This window comes from Equus caballus, chromosome 19 (genome assembly GCF_041296265.1).
Source record: "Equus caballus isolate H_3958 breed thoroughbred chromosome 19, TB-T2T, whole genome shotgun sequence".
Taxonomy (NCBI): Eukaryota; Metazoa; Chordata; class Mammalia; order Perissodactyla; family Equidae; genus Equus; species Equus caballus.
In genome coordinates this window covers 44,316,215-44,338,890 of record NC_091702.1, presented here as the reverse complement: position 1 = coordinate 44,338,890, position 22,676 = coordinate 44,316,215, and the positions used below count along the sequence as shown (strand labels likewise).

The 22,676-nt window shown below is 38.0% G+C and overlaps 1 protein-coding gene across 3 annotated transcripts in view; it reads right to left on the bottom strand.

Annotated features, from left to right (window-relative positions):
• Positions 1 to 22,676, bottom strand: part of OSBPL11 (oxysterol binding protein like 11) — an 82,454-nt gene that overhangs the window by 58,741 nt on the left and 1,037 nt on the right. The window contains exons 1-3 of one of the 3 annotated variants that reach the window (XM_070243640.1): positions 17,783 to 18,182; positions 3,129 to 3,184; positions 2,644 to 2,712 (exon numbers count right to left, since the gene is read on the bottom strand). In XM_070243640.1, coding sequence (XP_070099741.1) covers positions 2,644 to 2,705 — 62 coding nt within the window. In that variant the 5' untranslated portion in view covers positions 2,706 to 2,712; positions 3,129 to 3,184; positions 17,783 to 18,182. Of the gene's footprint in view, positions 1 to 2,643; positions 2,713 to 3,128; positions 5,407 to 17,782; positions 18,183 to 22,676 lie in introns of those variants that run through there. The other 2 variants (XM_014732844.3, XM_001501564.6) reach the window with 2 other exon arrangements.

The following is a 22,676-nucleotide window of genomic DNA, read 5'->3' as shown; positions in this document are numbered from 1 at the left end:
TCCACATGTTCCATGCTGAGGACCCAGTGTGTCTCTGTTGTGCCACAAGACCTCCAGCCAGGCTGACAGAAAAAGGAGGATGAAAGTTTTTTCTAAAGTGGGCCTACAGCAATCCAGGTGACAAGCTGAGACCTCTTTGATGGGCGAGTTGGTAAAAGGTTCAGTGTTCTCAGTAGCAAACAGGAATGGGCTGTCTTCATCCTTCCCCTTTCTTGCACTGCTAAAACTGGGATCTGAAGCAGCTGCAGGGATCACTAGGCAGAGGAGGGCCCCTCCCTAGCCTGGAACGTTTGCTTGGCCCTGTTAGATAGCTCCCCAGGCAATCAGTGGCCAATGGATCTTTTTGGTAGGCTTCCTTATGCAGTGATACAAACACCTGCTCCTTCTTCCCATGGTCTCAGGCTGCCCTGACCTGAAATGCCATCTTTAATATAAACTAAATCTTATACAGTTGGGTACGTTTTGGAGCTTTCTTACTCTGTTCCACTTCTGAGACTTTCTCAATTCATTAATAATATTCATTAATATTATATGAATGAAAGTTGTTGAATGAATGTTGGGAGTTGACCTATTTCCCTTTTTAAAAAGAGAACAAAGAATAGTATTAAGAGCAAAGTGACATAAAATTTTTTAAAAAGTAATATTCTATATGTCACTTAAATGTGTAAGCCTTCAAAAAATTACATAAAAACTAAGGTGGAAAAAATGCAAAGTGAAAAGGCTCCCTTGACTTTTCTCTTTTTTTAAAAAATAAAATATGGGAAGCACAGAGAACTGCCCTTTTTACTTCAATGATTCCATTTTCATATCCAGCTTTGACCTCTCATATGGCGTCCAACTTTCTGCACATCACCCCATTTGCATTCCCTAATGTCACTAAACATGGCCCAAACTGCCTTCTCTTTTAATCTACCACATGTTCATCAGTGCTTTGACTATTCTTTAAAATGTCTGAAAACCATTCTTTTATATATTATGTGCCATTTTCTAGTTGTTTAAGGTAGAGAGGCAAATTCAGTTCCTGTTACTCTATCAAGGGCCAAAAGCAGAAGTCTCCAAATGACATGTGCATAAGAAGTAGCCCATTGTAATGCAGAGAACACAGAGTCAGAACTATGTGGGTTCAAATTCTAGTTTGGAAGTCAGAACTATCTGGGTTCAAATACTAGTTTCATCAGTTTAAAAGAGTTTAAAAACCACAATGAGATATCACTTAACATACATTAGGATGGCTATTATAAAAAATAATAATACTTAAAAACCCAGAAAGTAACAAGAGTCAGGGAGGATGTGGAGAAATTGGAACCCTTTGCACAGCTGGTGGGAAAGTAAAATGGTGCAGCTGCTGTGGAAAACAGCATGGAGATTCCCCAAAAAGCTAAACATAGAATTACCTTATGATCCAGCAATTCCACTTCTGGGTATATACATAAAAGAATGAAAGCAGAGACTCCAACAGATATTTGTACACCACCATTCACATCAGCATTTATTCACAATAGCTAAAAGGTAGAAGCAACCCAAGTGTCCATCGACAGAGGAATGGATAAACAAAATGTGCTATACACATACAACAGAATATTATTCAGCCTTAAGGGGCTGGCCTGGTGACGCAGTGGTTAAGTTCGAACGCTCTGCTTCGGTGGCCCAGGGTTCACCAGTTTGGATCCCAGATGTGGATGTATGCACCGCTTGGCAAGCCATGCTGTGGCAGGCATCCCACAGATAAAGTAGAGAAAGATGGGCATGGATGTTAGCTCAGGGCCAGTCTTGCTCAGAAAAAAGAGGAGGATTGGCAGCAGATGTTAGCAAAAGGAGGGAAATTCTGACACACGCTACAACATGGATGAACCTTGAGGACATTATGCTAAGCGAAATAAGCCAGTCACAAAAGGACAAACATTGTATGCTCCCACTTATATAAGGTACCTAGAGTAGTCAAATCATAGAGACAGAAAGCAGGATAGTGGTTGCCAAGGAGCGGGAAGATGAGGTACGCGGAGTTATTGTTTAACAGGTAAACAGCTTAAGTTTGAGAAGATGCAAAAAGTTCTGGAGACGGATGGTGGTGATGGTTGTACAACAATGTGAACATATTTAATGCCATTGAACTGTATGCTTAAAAATGGTTAAATGGTAAATTTTATGTTATGTATATTTAATCACAATAAAAAAATAAATAAAAGTTTAACCTTCTGCTCCACAACTACCAATTCTAAAGTATTTAAGATAGCTGGCTTTGCTACTTACTGACCGCCTGTGTGACCTTGGGCTACTTATTTAAACTCTCCAAGGTCCAAGAGAACTTTTGAGAATCCTGTACAAAATAGGCACCTAACACAAATCTGTATACTCCTCCAAACCACTCTAAGAGCCTACAGAAAGCCCAAGGCAGGTGAACAAGTGATTTTAATGCTAATAAAATACTAACTTCTGAGGCATTTAGAGGCTGCCATTTGGACAGATGTCAAGTCCTCCTGCCCTCTAAAAAGGAAAAGAAAGTCATCAGACTGTTAGAAAACATGGTAAATCCTTCTCTAAAAGGTTTCCCAGCCATATCTCTACTGAAGTAATATCAGAACATAAAAAGCTCTACTTCCAGCCTCCTAGGAGAGTGATATGACACAGAATAATTACACTTACCTGTATTGCCACCCAGTGACAAGGTTGGTGTACTTCATTAAGTAGCCATACACATTTTCCATGTGATCACTGTTTCAAAAAGATCAGAAAGCACCAAAGTCAGTGAAAATTAGAAGAAATTCCAGCAAGTTAACCGTTCAGTTTTAAAAACAGTGGTAGACACACATTTTCTACAAACGCCTCGAAATTTCTTCAGAAGTAAAATTCATTGGTTAATAAATAGAGGTATTTAATCCCCAAATTTCATCCACAGGACTTTTTTTATCACATTTCTTCAAAACAAGTGTAATCTCCCATAAATTATTACATAATATTTCAAATATAAAATTATATAAGTATGAAATTATACAAATATAAAACAAATGTACTACAAATATAACTATAAAAACATTTTATAACTTAATTCAACACTGAGGAAATAAAGTCCAGTTTTATGGTTCTAGAAAAAGCTAAAAAAGATCTTCATCTTGAATAGCGCCTCCTACCTCTTGTGCGACGTGTTATGTCTCCGATTCTTTGGGCTTCCAAAATGAAGATCCTGCTTTTGATGAGAGCGTGACACCTCACTCCCACTCCCCTGCCCCAGAGAGGCACGCGGCAAAGTCGACAAAGTCTCACTGCAAGCCTTGCCCTTGGTAAGATTTTATCTGGGACCTGTATCACTGTCCTTACTACAACTGAGTTTCTTGATTTCCTGCCCCCTTATTTCATTTATTACAACAGGTATGTTCTGTAATAGTGGTTCATAGAAAATGCAATATCTCATTGATATTTTTTTCCAGTATTTTAAGGTTCCTTATAGTTATGAAAAGATATTAAAGCTAGACCTTTTTGATATATGGGCTTCATTTATCATTTGGTAATTTACATTAAGAATTCCTTTTAAACTCACCTACTCTAAAAGTTTTAAATTTACACTATAAAATAAAACGGATAGTAAAAATTTATTTTCTCTACCATCCCTGAATCACAGAGCATATTTGATAAAATTTCAGCTAATAGCATCTAGGAAATTGAAAGCGTCAGTCAACTGGCAACCTTTAAAACATGGATGTCAAAGCAAAAGCAAGGGAGAGCTAACACAACCAACAGAACAAAGTTCAAAAAAAATTTAGAGTGATCTGAATGACAAATGAAAAGAGATGAAGATAAAGACACTCTCTCAGCAAACAAAACGGCAAACTGACTAAGATTCCAGTAGCTATTAGGGGAGAGGAAGCAGGGAGATGCCTCAGGAGCAACCTCACTGTTGGGTCCTTTCTAATTGCATGTCTTCAGAAAGCTTAAAAGTAAAGATCAAATCTGAAAATAAAGAACTGATCCCATGACTGAGAATATGTTATTTTTTCCTGTATTTTTCTTCCATTCTAAGGCTAGCAAGCAACACTGTTTTTCAATATTAAGCGAAACTGCTCAAATTCTTTTGGTTTCATAAGGTCACTCATCTCAGGAAGACAAAGGTTCTCAACTTCCACAATGAAACCCAAAGTTCTGATAATTATATATCTATTCTGTCATGTTAAAACTGACAGCACAGTTGGATGCTCATTTTAAGACAGGGAAAAGGCAGAAGCAAAAGCTGTCACTCAAGCAGCAACAGATGCCTGATCACCCCAGGCAGCCAACCAGCGGCCTGATCACAAGCCCAGGGCCTGACCAGATGCTGACCACCCCAGGTAGCCAACCAGCAGCCTGATCACCAGCTTGGTGCCTGGCCTGCAGAGGATGACCACCTGGCCCAGAGACTAACCAATCCCCAGCTGCCCACTTCGACCACTACAAATAGCACCCCAGACCACACCCAGGGCTGGTCGGTTGGTTTCCACCTCATCAGCCCAGCTGGCTTTCCTTCTTTAGTTTCTTTCTAATCAGCCTGGCTTTGTCTCTCAATAAATTTGTATAATCTCTCCTGACCCACCTTTGAATTCTTTCTTGCACAAGGTCAAGAACCCATACTAAGAACAAGGTCTGATCCGGGACCCCAGTCACACCCAGGCCCGTATCAATTTCAGTATTTTCTAAAGCTCACATGAAGAGGGAAAGATTCTTTAAAAACCCAGGGCCTTGGGTTTCTGCTAGAGCTCCTCTACTTCCAGCCCCAGGTCACAGCAAAGCTATTTCTTTCAGCTCCACTGGTACTTGAAAACGCAGAGAGAGACCTTTCTTGTCTGCCTCCCACATCTTTCTCAGGCTTCAGGCTTAAACAGCTCTTCGGGGCCACAGGAATCCCAACGCCCCAGGACTTTGCCCAAAAATAATTTCCCAAAGAGTTCCTCCACTGTTTTAGATATTTAACACACAGCTCAGCTTCCCTGAAATGTTCTTGTCCTCAAAATTTATTCCTTCACTTACATGTGGAATCTAAAACAAACAAAAAACAAACTCATAGATACAGAGAACAGATGGGTGGTTGCCAGAGACGGGGTGGGCAAAATGGGTGAGAGTGGTCAAAAGACAAAAACTTCCAGTTATAAAATAAGTCCTGGGGATGTAACATACACCGTGGTGACTATATTTAACAATACTGTTCTGTATATTTGAAAGTTGCTAAGAGAGCAGATCTTAAAAGTTCTCGTCACAAGGAAAAACACTTGTAACTAAGCGTGGTGATAGATGTTAACTGGACTTATTGTGGTGATCACTTCACAATATATACAAATGTCGAATCATTATGTTGTGCAACTGAAACCAATATGTTATATATCAATTACATCTCAATTAAAAAAACATTTTGTCCATTCTGTCCTGTAGCTTCATAACCTGAATATTTATTTACTTATACTCTGCATCAATACACAAAAGGCCTAAGTTGTCAAATATCCTAAATTAAATATTTCCTCAAAGTACCAAAATATTCCATAATTCACCATTTTTGGTATTCCCCTTTAATCTAGGTTTTTTATACCAACCCTTCATTACGAGATAAGTGCCATTTCATAGCTATCGCATGTAATAAAAACATTATAACTCAATTATAGTTCATTACCTCTGGTTCTAGGACTATATATATTCTTCAAATGCATGTGTGAACTGTGGGGAGAATCTTTCTTAAAACCTCAAGTATACTATCCACAACTGAGAAAAACAAAATTTTCACTTCAAAGCAAAGATAAGGCATCATCTCCTTTACTTTGTTCAGTCTCTCATATTACTAAAGATATTTCTCATTTTGTTAATATCTAGTTATTTATATCATTCACTTAATAGCTACCAATGAATTTTTAAGAGTACAATTTTAGTAGCATCATTAACTAAATAAAATCAGTGTATCTTCATATTTCACAGTACAGTAATGTTTTATGTTCATTTTTAATGTTATAAATAGTTCGTTGATGCTTATATCTAAAAAGAGTTAACGTTCTCACAAAAATTACAAGAGGGATACTAACATGGTTTATTTGATAGTAGCATAAAGCAAGCCTCAAAAGAACTAGAAATTCAAATATGCAATTATAGCCTGCTGGCCTGCTTTTACCATATAAAACAGATGTCTCCAGGGTACAAAGATCCAACTTAAGAACACCCAATTCCTTGGAACAGCTGGTTGCACTGTTCCTCTCTCTACCTCCCCCTCTCCCTTCTCTAGTCAGTGCAACCAGCTGCTGTGGAACGACTGTGCCAACTGGTGGCCGGCACAGAGAGCTTTGTGTGAATCTTGTTCCCTCCTCTTTTCTTTCTAATAATTGAGTTATCATGTAGCACCTCTAACCCTCATGCTTTGTTCCCATTTAAAATGTGTGAATTTTTAGGGGCTTGCCCAGTGGCGTAGTGGTTACATTTGCATGCTCCGCTTTGGCAGCCCAGGGTTCGTGGGTTCAGATCCTGGATGTGGACCTCCACACTATTCATCAGGCCATGTTGTGGTGGTGTCCTACATACAAAATAGAGAAGACTGGCACAGATGCTAGCTCAGCAACAATCCTCCTCAAGCAAAAAGAGGAAGACTGGCAACATACGTTAGCTCAGGGCCAAACTTACTCACAAAAAAAAAGTGTGAATTTTTATAGAACATTTTTAATGTACATGCTAATATGAACAAAATCTAGTTGTTAAAGTGGGAACACACGACATATCTCTATATCACACTGCTCTTTTGTGTTCTATGAAGTAGAGATGATGGTCAAAAAGACTAATACACTGAAAAATAAGCCATGGAAAAGTTAATGTCTTCTTCAGTGCTTCAGCAACTCAACAAATTGGGTATATTCTGATCTTTTACACTTGTTAACATTTAATTGAGATTAGAACTAGAAGTTGACAGTTGATTAACTGAACTATGCCAAGTGGCATTATATTATATTTAGTTGAAGCTCATCTCCTCCTAGATATCTTGATGATTGTTTCAATTCCTAAATCTCCATAACTATAACACACTTATTCCTTAACCCTTCTTTATCAGACTTAAGGAAGATACACAAGCTTTTAAAATTAAGCTGCTTTTTGAACAGTTTCAAATCCTTTCATTTCACTTCAGCACAATTACTCAGTACCTTCTAAATGCAAAGCACTCTGAAAATCCACTGAAAGGATGAGAAAATAAAAAAGGCAATTCCTCTTCATCTCAAATCCATAACCTAACCTAAGAGAAATATATCTCCTTGAAGAAAAAGACATGACAAAGGCTCCTGCTACTGGAGAAGAGACACAATGGGACTGTGTTTTTAGCTGTCGTACCAATGAAAAAATATTCATTAAAGACACATGAGTCATTAAACAAGACACGCGATTCACCAGTGACTGAGGTTGAAATGATCGGACTTGATGACTGATTAGATATGAATTGAGACACAGAATGAGAACTGAGAGAAAAGGGACAACGGCCACACCCAGATTTCCAGCTGGAGCAACTGTGTAGATATGAAAGTCATGTCTGAAATGGGGGGTCATTGAGGAAGTTTTGGATTTGTTCCAATTTAACATGTTGAATTTAAGGGACCTGTGGGACAGACACAGGGACATATCCAGTAAGGCAGCATGATTTGGGTTAAACTTAGAGATTTGGTAATAATCAGCATATAAGCGTGTAACCGGTATTTGAAGCCATGAGAGTAATATAAAATCACCCAGGAAGTATTATAAAATGACAAGAGATGGGACAGAGTCTGAGAGAATCTTAAGGAAAATTTTGAAGGCAAGAAGGGTGCAGAGAGGAGATAAGAAGTAACTGAGTACCAGGAGGAAAACCAGAAGTACAGTCACGCATCACTTAACAACAGGGATTTGTTCTGACAGATGCATCCTTAGTTGATTTCGTCGTTATGCGAACATCACAGAGTGCACTTACACAAACCTAAATGGTACAGCCTACTACACACCTAGACCATATGGTTCTAACCTTATGGGACCCCTGTTATATATGCACTCTGTAGTTGACTGAATCATAGTTATGTAGCCACATGACTGTAATTCAAATAAGTGTGTGGTCACGAATGTTCAATGCTACTGAGAGATGAAGTCAGAGAAAGACTGAAACATTTCCGTTAAATTTAACAACCAAGAGATAACAGTTCAGGGGCCGGCCCCGTGGCTGAGTGGTTAAGTTCGCGCACTCCACCTTGGCAGCCCAGGGTTTCACTGGTTCGGATCCTGGGCACGGACATGGCACTGCTCATCAGGCCATGCTGAGGAGGCATCCCACATGCCACAACTAGAAGGACCCACAATTAAAAATACACAACTATGTACCGGGGGGCTTTGGGGAGAAAAAGGAAAAATAAAATCTTAAAAAAAAAAAAAGAGATAACAGTTCAATGTAATGATGAAGGCAGAGCCAGCTGGCAGTAACTGAAGAGAGTCTTGGAGAAATAGGAGTGGTTAAGGGCATGTGGCCTTAAGGCAGGATAGTTCTAAGTGACTAACTGGAAGGAGAGAATAAAGAGAGTTAAGGGGAAAGATAGAGGGGAAATGAGGGAGGGGTGGGCTCCACAGCCCAGGGAGAGGAATCAGTCTTGGGCACCTTAAGGCATTTAACTGCGGGCAGGAACTTACACAAGCTGTACTAAGTATAAAGGAGCTGTCAGTAAAGCCACAGGTCAAAATTCCTACATTCTCTTGGGCAAAAACTGTCTTCCAGAAAGGCTTAGCTTTCGTTCATTCCTCTGATAACATAATAGCATGATGAAGCAAGGGAGCAGCCTGCTTAGCTGAGGAAAAAGCAACTGAACAGATGGGAGTGACTGCAGCACGTGGGCCTCCTTCTGCTGTCCCAGCTACTCCACAGAGCAGTGACTGCTTCTCACTCATCCTAGTATTCCTTGCAGCACCTGGTGCATGGCCTGGCACACAACAGGTGTTCAATAAATCTCTGCTGAATGAATTAAACAACGGGAAGATAGAAGCAGAAGTTTTCTATAAAACCACAATTCTGAGTAGCTTGCAAAAAAGAAACTAAATTCACAGCCTGTATACTCAAATAAATCTCAGATAAAACAAATTCTAATTCCAATTGTGTCCTAATCTATACCAAAAAGTGTAAGGTTAAGGGAGAGGTCCTCCCTCCTGCCAAGAGTCTTAAAAACGTTAATGCTCTTTGACCCAAGAATTTCACTTCTAGATATCCAGTCTAAGAAAAATGATTAGAAATGTAGACAAATATGCAACCCTATCCACCGTAGCACTATTTATAATAGGAAAAAAATAAATAAAAATAAAAAATGGAGAAAAAGGGAAATGAATGGAGAAGAAAGGAAGAAAAACAAGCTAAATGAATGGCATTAGGAGAATGATTAAGAAATGTAATGGAATAGTATTCACCAATTTAAATGTTTATGAGTCTTTAACAACATGGGGAAGTGCTTATTAAAATCACTAAAATTGCAGGTTACAAAATTTTATATAGCATATAAGATAAATGCCCAGAACATAGGTACACAGAATAGCAACTGTGGTTATCACTGGATAAAAGAATCAGAGATGGTTTTACTTTGTTCCCTTTGTTTCATATTTTCCAATTTTAATATCTTATTTTTATAATCAAATAAGACATTTTCTCTTTTTTTTGAGAAGATTAGCCCTGAGCTAACATCTGCTGCCAATCCTCCTCTTTTTGCTGAGGAAGACTGGCCCTGAGCTCACACCCGTGCCCATCTTCCTCTACTTTATACGTGGGACGCCTACCAGAGCATGGCTTGCCACGCAGTGCCATGTCCGCACCTGGGATCTGAACTGGCAAACCCCAGGCAGCCGAAGCGGAACGTGTGCACTTAACCGCTGCACCACCAGGCCGACCCCTAAGACACTTTTAAATGTTCACTTATTTGAATAGGTGGGAGAGTCCATGCACAGAGCTATTTATACCTATTAATAGGTATGGATTAAATTTTTTTAAACTTTCCAATGTGACTATATGCACATTGCTGTTTTGGGATGCAGAACTGTGTTTCCTATAAGCCCTTACTTCCCAAACTAGGTTATACATACCCCAAACTGGGCTGGGTAGCCACAAGAACAGGGTAAAACTAGAGTATCGTTCTAGAGCAAATTTACTTGACTGTAAGAAGTTAAAGCATTTTTAATACCAAAACTCGCATAAATGTTAAGAAGAGACTTGCTCCCTCCTCACATATTTCCACGTGGTGAACTTCTCCAGAGAGCTCGTCCCCCCTCCCCATCCTTCCTCACACCTTCGACAGCTGGGCATGCATGGTGCAGCCCTTTCTGGGCAATTTTCCTCAGATCTGCCTGCCTACCCAGAGAAGACATTCCTATCTGCTCCGGCAGAGATGTCACCTGAGTACTCCAAGCTGCCCGTGACTGGGTGCCCGAGCGTGCCTAAGTCCAGGGTGAAGGATTAGCAAAGCGTCTGTACTCACATCGGAAGCACTTTCTCCAGTGAGCTTTTCCACTCATAAAACTGTTTTACACACCCAGTACAATGGCTATTACCAGAACAAAAACAAAACAAAACAAAAACCCAGAAAATAACAAGTGTTGGCGAAGATGTGGAGAAAGTGGAACCCTTGTGCAATGCTGTTGGGAATGTAAAATGGTGCAGCACCTGTGGAAAACAGTATGCTGGTTCCTCAAAAAATTAAACATAGAATTACTATATCTTCCAGCAATTCCACTTCTGGGTATGTACCCAAAAGAATGAAAGCAGGGACTCCAACAGGTTATTTGTACACCAATGTTCACAGCAGTGTTATTCACAATAGCCCAAAGTGGAAACAATCCAAATGTCCATCGACAGATAAATGGATAAATAAAATGTGGTACACTATACAATGGAATATTATTCAGTCTTGAAAAGGAAGCAAATTCTGACATATGCTACAACATAGATGAACCTTGAGTTCATTAAGCTAAGTGAAATACACTAGACACCAAATGACAAATGCTGTATGATTCCACTTATATGAGGTACTTAGAGTTGTCAAAATTATAGAGACATAAGCTAGAACTGTGGTTGCCAGGGGCTGGGGGAGAGGGGGAAAGGGCAGTTATTTAATGGGTTCCTAGCTTCAGTTTGGGGTGATGAAAAATTCTGGAGAACTGTGGTGATAGTTGCACAACAACGTGAATGTATTTAATGCCACTGAACCATACACTTAAAAATGGTTTAAATGGTAAACTTTATGATATGTATATTTTACCACGATAAAAAAAAACCCTGACAATTTGATTGTGTCCTGTCTGATCCCTATGTCCTCTCTCTCAATGGGTCCTGAATTCAGGATAATATTCAATGACCTCTTGAAAACTCAATAACAGACATATTACAGAGCAGAATATAAAATCTTCATGAATTCTGAAGATAATACAGAAAATTTTCAAGAACGTTATATCAGCCACGGGCTGCTTTAAATCACAAACTAGATCCCTCAAGGGTACTTATTGTCTTATGCAGTTGAGATATTTCACAAAGAAAGTTTGAGAACCACAGCTGTAAATGTCTGCATATACAGACAAAAAAAAGGCAAACTCCTATGCACAATCTGATTGTCACAGGGAATTTTGGGAAATCTCTCACGCAGATACCAGTCATTTAACAGAGCTTCACTGAAGATGGGACAAAAGAAACTCCTACATGGAAAAGTAGAAAGTCCACCTCTAACACTTCCAGAAAGTTAGGAAACTATTTATTATAGTGGAAAGAGCATGAGCTTAACACCAGACAGATAACGGTTTTAATTTCAGCGTGACCTTAGGCAAATAACCCATCTGGTCCTAACTTTTCTCGTCTGTAAATGGAGATAAGAGCATCTATCTTGCAGATCTATAATGAGGAAAGAGATAATATATTTCAAGCCATATGTATTTGAAGTTTATTTCAACATGGTAAACACTCAACAATTATTGGTTCTCTCCCACTCTAGGAAGTCAATTCCTCTGCAGGCAAAGGGCTCATTTTCTAGATGAGTTTTCTAGATCTGACTTACCTTGTTAGCCTGACATTTTCAAGTCAGAATGATGGGGGCTGAAAAGCCCTGAGACTTCCACATATTTTATTATTTATTTATTTATTTATTTTTGGTGAGGTAGATTCGCCCTAAGCCAACATCTGTTGCCAATCTTTCTCTTTTATTGCTTGAGGAAGATTAGCCCTGAGCTCACACCCATGTCAATCTTCCTCTATTTTGTATGTGGGTCACTGCCACAGCATGACAGATGAGTGGTGTAGGTCCGCAGCTGGGATCCAAACCCGTGAACCCCAGGCTGCCGAAGCGAAGCATGCCAAACTTAACCACTATGCCACGGGGCTGGCCCCCTCTACTTCTTTTATTTTAAAAAATAATTATTGTACTTTTTTCCAGTATGTATTTTGATGGGGACTATGAAGGGTCTGAGATGTTACCCTACTTGCAAGCTAACAAGTTAGCCACCCACCATTTCCTGGATGCAGACAGAAGACTTGACATTCCTGAGTCAGAGACAAAATACTTCCATAGTCACAGCAATAGCAGTAGACAGATTATGAGTCCCAGTCACACGGGGCAATGCAAAGAGGGCAAGAGACGTCTGTACAAGCAGTGGGTTGCGGTACAGACGAGGAACCTCAAGTGTAGGGAACCTGAATCTTTTAACAGACAGTGAGTCTGCCTGACCTCCATGGCAAGGAGACACCATCTTTTTCACATTGGACAGTAAATAAACCTAACTGTTACTCAGGAGGGAGATGCTCTCTCTAGCTTCCAAAACAGTTTGCTACGCAAACATTTTTGAAGAAACAGTATGAAACAAATGGCAGTCAGTACCTCTGCTCACCAGACATGTAGAAAAATGAGAGACCCATGAAGAATTGTGTCCCAACAAGTATTACATGCATATTACAGTCAAAAGTCCCTTATCCGACCCTGTCTTCCAGCCACCAGCTCCCCCCGTCAGAGACAAGGACTTGCCTCAACTCCTTGTGTATCTCTTCAGAGACATTTTATGCACCTACAAACATACACACATACTTTACGTATACATTTCAGAGTATATACATACATTATACATTTATAATGTATATTATATATTTAACCAGTCCCCCTACTAATGGACATTTGTTTCCAGGCTTTTATTTCAGGCTATTATTACAAACAATGCTGCAACAAACAGTTGTACACATCTTTGTGTCCATTTGCTAAAAATGAAATTGCTAGGTGAAAGATATATGCATTTTTAGTTTTTGTAAACACTGCCAACCTGCTCTCTGAAGAGACTGCACCAATTTAACTCCCACCTTTCAATGTAAAAAGGAGTCTGTTTCCTCACACCAGCCTATGGCTGTGATGTCTGCCAACAAAAATAAGGTGTAGCTTTTACCTATAAACAGGACTTTCAGACAGTACTAGCAGGCTTTTCAATACCTCTTATGTTCAAAATTAAGTTTCTGAAACTTAAGTGTGAGGTAGTGCTATCCCATGGAGCGAGCACCTAAAAGGGACAGAGGGTCCAGTTCTGCCGTTCCCACTGACTAACACCAGCAGTGACCTTGGCCAAATCACTTCACCTCCAGTCCTCAGTTTTCTCATGTGTTAGTTAAACGCCCCTTTCAGCCTAAAATGTGTGTATATCACTCATCTCTCAAAATTTAAAGGTTTTTCTCAACAGAAAATTGTTATTTCAAAAGAAAATTTTGTAAATAAAAGCAATATATTTCTTATTAAAAATTCTTAGAGAAAAGCAGAAAATTTTTTCCAGTACAGTATCTTGTTCACATAGCATTTACTTCTCTGTATACTTCCAAAAGGTCTGCAGAGTAACCATTTCAATGAGACCAAGACACCACAGACCAAGAGAATGGCAGGGTACTGAAAGTACTACTGCCACCCTCCCTATCTGTATGTCTATTCTCTCATCCTATTTTTATATGTACCTCTCTCTGGCTTTAAACCACACTTAGGTCCAAAATATACTTAGCGTAACATTTAATTTTGTCTGTAATAGCATAACCCAAGAAATCAGTATAAGGAATGTTCTCTTCCTTTGGACTAATTCTTTCTAAACTGAAAGCAAAAAGAAAAAGCAGAAAGGCATTTTCCTTCCTCCATATTTGAATAAACAAGGAAAAGAAAGGTGAAGCCCACACAAGAAGTACCAAGCAATGTTCATTTTTATACATTTATTATCTCACTAAAGAGTTGATTCTTCTTTTACAAATTTCACATTTATAATTTAAGTAACAAATTCAAACACTCAAGTTTTTTTCTTTTAGTACCTACAAATATTATTTAAAAAACAACAAAATTAAAAAGGCTCATTCTATTATTTGAATAAAAGAAAAATCTCTCAATTTTTTTGTAATAGTGTTCATCACAATTTTTGGTGGCAAAATAAATATATATCCCTCACACTCCCTCTTGACAAGGAAGTGAATCATCTCCCAATGACAAATATCTGTATAATCAAATGACTGAGTATCTTGTATAGCTATAAAATCATGTGAAAATTTAAAAATAAAATATTACTTTAAAATATACAATGTATACTCTAAGATAAAACCCGATCTGTGAGCCACCAAGAATATAACAATAAGAAAAAAAAATTTTTAAGGCAGAAGTATTATATTTTGTATAGAATCTTCCCAATTGCTGATTTAAATTGATTCAATATTTACCATGATAGCAAAACGGGATAAAATCCCAACTCAAAATTTTATGCTAAAAACCTCACTCATAATAAGAGAGAAGCAAATTAAAACTACACTGAAATACTATTTTCTAACTTAGCAAACTTGTAGATTTTCACCAACCTAGTAACATATAAAACTGATGAGGCTGTTGGGAAATAGGCACTCAGTCACTGACACTGTACACCCCAATGAAGAGAAACCTGATAGTAACTATCAAAATTACAAATTGACTCAGTACTTCCAGCCCTGAGTATTTTTCCCACAGATATATTCACATGCTCACAAGATGACATGTGTACAAGGTTATTCATTGAAGTATTATTTGTAGTAACAAAATTTTGGAAATAAATTAAATGTCCATCAATAAGGAACTTCTTACAGGAGCACAGTGTATATAGAGCTATAGACTGAACTGTGTCTCCTCAAAATTCCTATGTTGAAGTCCTAACCCCTAGTGTGATGGTATTTGGAGGCAGGGCCTTCGGGAAACAAGCAGGTACAGATGAGGTCATGAGGCTGGGATCCTTATGATGGGATTAGTGCCCTTACAAGAAGAGACACTAGAGAGCGTGCTCTCTCTCTCTGCCATGGGAGGACACAGTGAGAAGGAGCTGTCTGCAAGCCTGCAAGAGGGCCCTCACAGAACCCAACCATACTGGCATCCTGATCCCAGCCTTCCAGCCTCCAGAACTATGAGAAATAAATTCCTGTTATGTAAGCCACCCAGTCTACGGTATTTTGTTATGGCAGCCTGAACTAATGCATATGATACCATTTGTGGTAAAATTAAAAGTGGGGCAAATGTATTTGCTTAATTCTTTTCTAAAAATCTCTGGAAGCACACACAAGAAGCCAAGAGTGTTTACACTCTCTTTTTAAGCAGGAGGAGACCTGAGCAGGTGGAGGAGGGGGTGGAAGGAAGATTTTCCACTGTATATTTTCTAATATTTTTTCGGATCAAGTGAACATATTACCTATTCCAAAAAATTAAATTAAAAATACTTTTCATTTATGTTAGTTATAAATATGTGAAACATCTACGAGATTGATAAAGAAGTTATTCTTTGTAGAATTGAGGGTACAGGCTCAGGCAGCACATTAAAAACGCCTCTATCAAGGATAGGAAACCTATTCCAGAAGTAACTATTGGTGGTATTTCATGTCACCATTTATATCATTCTCATTCCCTCCCTTCCATCCCTCTATGTCCCTATCTCTTAGCTACGTCCTTTTTCTTTCCCTGTGTTCCCTCTTGTTCCTTTTCTTTTTCTCTCCCTTCTATCCCCAACTATGGTTTCCAGCTGCAGCCAGGAGCAACCATAGACTTCCGTTTATCCCCTCCAGGGAGCTCCTAGCCAACCTCAAGAACAGCAACGGTAGTAAACTGCAAAGGCCGCCAAAACTCAGGTACAGGGAGACTGAGTGGAAATCATGGTTTGTTACAATACTTAGTAAATCAAAAAGAAAATCTTTTCCGCCACCAGCAAACTAAACTGCTCTAGAAATTATCCTAAAATCCATATGGTAATGCCAAAACACTAATGTGATTGTTTAATCAGGCAATTTAGTTTTATGTTAAACCTGAGTAAGTCTGGACACAAATCACGGTATTAAGCAAACTCAGTACAGGGGAAGATTCTTTGCTGGGGAAGATGTTCCCTCTCTTCAATGTAGTATAATTTACATAAAAAATATTCTCCACTATTTTCAAAAGCAAAATCAAAAGAGTTTTAAGAAGACCTATTTCCCAGAAGTCTATTTGATGGACAATTTCCTCTAGGACCTAAATTATGTGATTTATCCTAAAAAGATTAATTTGCATGTTCTAACATTAACCTGTTTGTACAGTTTTGATACAGTATAACTTCTATGGAAAACATGAACTCAAATAGACTGTATTTAGATCTGTAAAGCAAAACTGTAAGGAAATTAAGAAATCAGAGTATACCATAATAACCCAAATCTTGTTCCTCAAGGTTTAGTACAGTTCTCACTAGATTTTGGAACAACATTTTATAGTTTTCAGTTACATGCCTATAAGTTGTCTCTCCCTTGTTTCTACTGGCATCTGTAGCAGATTTCAGATAGGGAAAACAAAAACAAGGGTACAGAAATATACTTTCCTTTAACCCCTACAGAGAAAAAAAGCAAACATTTATGACTTTTTCTTTAAATCAACCTCAAAACAAGTACTAAAACCTCTAGGAGAGTAAACATTAGGTCATATTTAGGCAGATCTCCTTTCCCAGTTTGCAAATAGGTACTCTTCCTCGTAACAGAGTATTTAGAGTGGATGACATCAGGTCTGACCACAAAAATTATTTCTATACATTTGCAGACTTCTACCCATTTACTGAAACACATAACTATTCGCTAATGGGGAAAAGAGATCTGCCTGTTTACTAATGGTAGTTAGCCAGCACAGAGCCCAAAATAAGAAAAAGTAGGTCCATCATATATCCTGATTTGCTTTTCAGTTCCTCCTTCGCGTAGTTCTCTTCTGTCCATTGTAATAAACAAGTGGCGGATTTGCAGATTTGTAAATTTTTCTGAAAGCTGACATGAGAATATAAAAATAATGGAAGCATGCACATTTATAAACTTTGGACAGTCACTATGAAAAAGGAAGGAAGTATCCAGAATTAAGAAATCTATTTTCCTTTTAAACGCTGAGCAAAGACCACATCATATGAGTATAAATTACTCTGGAAAAAATAAAATTTAAGTCTAATTTAATAAACTCATGTGTCAACTTTGGTTTTAAAAAAGGTCATCACAAGTTGCAAATGCAGTTGAAGCTCCTCCCTTTTCTGATTCCTCTTCATGATCCTCCCAAAATAAGCTTTGGGATCCCTACTTTCATCGTTCTGAGAGTACACACTAATTTGGAATTAATGAACAGAGGGGTTCACATACGGTAGAGGTTCAAAAATATTTGCTGCATGAGCTAGAATACTAGTAAATGATGAGAACACCACGTCCTACACTAAGTATTTTTATCAATAATCATTCATTCCTTTAGAGAGCTTACCTACTTTAAATACCTCTACGCAAATAACTACCAAGGAATAAAGGTTCTTCTACTTCCTAGCTGTGTAACGATGGCCAACTCATTTTGACTTCTGTTTTCTTCAACTGTTAGATGGGGATAACAATGCCCTACCTTCCTCCAAGAGTTGTTGGGAGGATTTAATGTGATAACAGAAATAAAACATTCTGGATACTATAAAGCCAACTATCTACATTCCCAATGCCCTGTATCTCTAAGGGCTGGCTGGATATGCCACTTAAACCTTCTGGCAACTTAAGCTTAACATACCTAAACCAAATGCATCATTTGAATTCCAAAATCTGCTTCTCCTTTAGACTCTTCAAAATTTCAAATCTAGATGACTTAAGTCAATCTTGACTGCCTTCTCTCACTACTGCCCTGCACCCAATCAATCACCAAGGTCTGTCAACCATCCTCTGATGGTTTCCTTCTTTTCCAGCCTACTAACACCATCCCTTTATTATCTCATGTTTAGATCATTGCAACTGATCTCATAGAAGCTCCTCCTATTCCCCAACAATCACATTCAGTCCCAAACTCTCAGCTTTATAAACAAAGTCCCAAGTGCCTGCTTGTCAAATCCATCTCAATAGGAGATGACAATCTAGAGTACACTTACATTAACATCTGTGATAGGCACTCTCTTGCATGGTTCCCAATGATTCCTACCTGCTGGTAGTCATGCTCTTTTATGGGCTGAACCTCATCTTCTGCTTCTAATACACTGTTTAAAGTGATGTGACTTCACTTCCATGCTTAGGTTACAAAAGACTGTGACTTCTTTCTTGCTAGCACTCTCTTGCCTTCTCACTTCCTCGCTCTGATGAAACAAGCTGTCAAGCAGTAAGATGCTCTGTGGAGAGGCCCATGTGGCCAGGAACCAAAGGAGGCCGCCAGCAGTCAGTTCGTGAGGAACTGAGGTCTTTGTTTAACAGGCCACAAGAACTGAATTGTGTCAAAAGCCACATGTGTAAGCCAGGAAGTGGATCCTTCCCAGTTGAGCCTCAAGATGACCAGCAGCCTTACGAAAGGCCCAGAGCCAGCAGACCCAGCTAAGCTACACGAAGATCCCGACCCACAGACACTGTGAGATAAAAAACGTTGCAAAATTAAATATAAAACTACCAAATAATTTTAAAACTACATGAAAACAAGTATTTATAAAAATAACTTTCTATAATTAGAAGTGAAGAGAAAAAGAGCAAGAGTTCTCTATGCCTGAAAAAACGTAATAAAATACAAAGACTAGGAAAATCTTTGCAGCAAGTACAGTAAAATTAAAATATGCTGCATGTAGTTACATATTTATTATATAAAGAACTAATATAACTTTCTCCAGAACTATAGTGAAGAGATCAGTAAAAGATAGTGTCTCCAGGGAGGGAAACTGGGTGGCTGGGACAAGAATGAAGGTGAACATTTCACTGTATTTCACTCCTTTACCTATTCAAAAACAAAAAATCAACAAAGTATTTTTAAAGTAAAATTGATATTAAAAAATATTAATTAATGTGTAATATTTTAAAAATAGACTTCAAGTATATTAAGAAAAATATTAAGAGAAAATATTAATAGAAAATTAAACAAAACATATAAGCAGATATATCACAAAAGAAAAAAACACAATTAATCATAAAGAAAAATTAACTGAAAATGGATCAGAAATCTAATGATAAGTGCTCAAATATAAAACTCTTAGACAAAAACATGCACATAAATCTTTGTGACCATGGACTTGGAAATGGTTTCTTAGATGTGACACCGTATAAGAAAAAAAAAAGAAAAAATAGATTGGGCTTCTATGAAAATAAAAAGCTTTTGTGCTGCAAATAATATCAAAAAAGCAAAAAGACACCCCAAAGAATGAGAGAAAATATTTGCAAATCATATATCTGATATGGGAATTCTATCCAGAATACATCGAGAACTCTTACAATTCAGTAATAAAAAGATAAATAACCCAATTTAAAAATAGGTAAAGGATCTGAAGAGACATTTCTCCCCAGAAGATATACAAATGACCAGTAAGTACATGAAAAGATACTCAACCTTACTTATCATCAGGGAAATGCAATTCAAAACCACAATGAGATACCACTGTACACCCACTAGGATGGCTAAAATGAAACAAACAATAATAAGTGTTGATGAACATATGAAGTAATTAAAACCCTAATATACTTCTGGTGAGAATGTGAAATGGTGCAGCCTGTTTGGAAAATAGTCTGGCAGTTCCTCAAAAAGTTAAACATAAGAGTTATCATATGACCCAGCAATTCCACTCCTAGGTACATACCCAAGAGAAATGAAAACATGCGTCCACACAAAACTTGCACAAATGTTCACAGTAGCATTATCCATATTAGCCATAAAATAGAAACAACTCAAATGTCCCTTAAATGATAAATGGATAAGCAAAATGTGGTATATCCATATACTGGAATATTATTCAGCAATAAGAAGGGATGAAGTAATGATACATGCTACATTTATGAACCTTGAAAACATTATGCCAATTAAATTTCTAAGACTGCAAAGCCAAAGCCCAGGGTCCGAAACATAGGGTCTTTACTAAATTTCAACCACTCCATACAATAATCTGAAATTTCCATTTTAAAAATGGGATAGTAGAAATTAAAGGTAGGCAGTTGGATATAGGGCTCTCAAGTTCCAAAAAGAGCTGAGGCCATGGAAGAGAATGATAACCAACTGAAAACATGTAGTATAAGAAGAAAAGATGTTGAGTATGTATCATACCAACCTTTAATGGAGAAGAGCCAACCAAAAAACTAAGAAAGAAACAGTCAGAGGAATAAAGGAGAAACCAAGAGAAAGCAAGATCAAAAAAGTCAAGAAAAGAATTATAACAGATATAGAGAATCAACTGGAATAAGAATCTACAAACATTCCTTGTTTTCACTCATATCCTTGGTGAGCACAGAGCAAACTGTTGTAGGTTGAGCAATAAATGAGGGTTAAGGAAATGGAGGCAGTGAGTATAAACTGCTTTTAAGAGGAAAGGATTATGTTGGTTTTTATTATTGTTGCTCTTTTTAAAGTCTAGAGACTTTGAGCCTCAGAAGCAGCAGCCAGGGAAGAGGGAGCAACACAGGACAATGGAGAAAACTGCTTGATCAATGACCTAGAGGACAAAGGCATAAATCAGCTAGAGGGTTAGGTTGAAGAATAGCCTTGGACAAGCCAAATCAAAACAAAATATGTCAGTATGCAAATGCAGTAATGCCTTATTTATCTGTGTCCTTGGGGAAGAGTTCCACAGAACTGAGTTTTCCAGAAACTTAAGCATCTCTTTTTTAATTTCAGCTATTTCCTTGGAAATTGCTCACTACTGTACCATACAGCTCTCTGCCTTCTTAAATAGAGTGCGCTTTTCTGGATGACTTAAGGTCATTGTGGCCAGGATTATTGCACTAGGAAGTAATATAGCTGAGTGTGCATGTTAATTTTTTGAATCTTCTTTGACTGTCTTATGTTGTCAGTTGCCATTTCCTCTGTTACATTTCTCCCGAGACCTTTTTCATCTGTGGTTCCAACAGATTCCAGTTTGGAAATTATATAACCATTAAATAATACCCTAAATAAGGGAAAAAAGGGTTCTGAATAAAAGTACAGGAGTAAACTATATGGCTGTATAACAACTCTCCAGACTGATTCTAAGAAACTTGTTTCACTTTTCAATTCAATTGAGACTGGGTTTCAAAGAGTTGAGAATGTCAGAGGATTGACCTCTGACTATATGAAATATTATTTTCTCTTGCTTCCTTGGTCATATCAAAATATCCTTGGCAAGCAACTGATAATTTTATATGGTTAGTCTTTAAACTACAAAAAAAAAAAAGCATCCTGTTGATTTCAAAAGTGGGCCTACACATCTCACAGTAACTAACATACTTCCTTGTCCTACAATCATTCACCAATAAAAAGGTATAGCCTTCCAGATTTCCTTTCTGTATGTTACCACAGTCTTCATATTTCACACAGATGGATATTATTCATGGTAAAGGTACATCCTTCACAAAATCTTGGCTTTAATCCCTTTCAAGTTTCACACAAATTTCACAACTACAAACAGCACAAGAGCTAAAAAAAAAAAAAAAAAAAAAAAAAGACCAGAGTTAGACACACAGGCAGGCAGTTAGCCAAAATTTAAGAATTCATCCCTTTAGGTCCAATAGTACAGTATATCCTGATTTCACCTATCCTTAAGATTCTGGAAGTTTATATCCCCCTATACTTTATATATCAAAAAACAAAAACAAAACAAAACTACTGTTGCTTCTCCAGGACTGTCTTCTTGTTCCATAAGTTTCTCATCCAGATTAATGAAAATTAACAAATGTAGACTATCTCATCAAGACAGAGAGGGAGAATGTGGCCTCATCAACTCCAACTGAAACATCTCCAGGCTCACTGGTTTAGGGTATCAGGTACTAGCACCTGTACCTCTGCCCTTGTATTCGAATGACTGATGTACATCTCCCCTTCTAAGTCACACACACCATGAGGGCAAGAATCTTTTCTGATTCAGTTACTCCATTCAATCACTTAACAAACACGTTTTGAGCAGGTAGTATTCGTGAGCCTCTGGAGAGAGCTGAGTTAAACAGTACCTGCCCTCACAGTCAAGCAGAGGAGGGAAGCTTGTAAACAAATTACAACACAGGCAAAAAGAGAAGTGAGGACAGAATTAAATCAGAGAAAGGAGCTGTAGAGGAAGTTCTGGGATACACTTATATATTCTCCAAAAGGCCTTCAATAAATACTTGTTGAGCAGACGAATTAATGAACTACACCTTGCTAATGAAAGAGGAGATCAGCTGCTTCTGGAAGTCCGTGGATAAACTTTACCTTTCACCAACTCCAGGAACGCAGACTCCAGCATACTCACCCCACCTCCACCTCTGG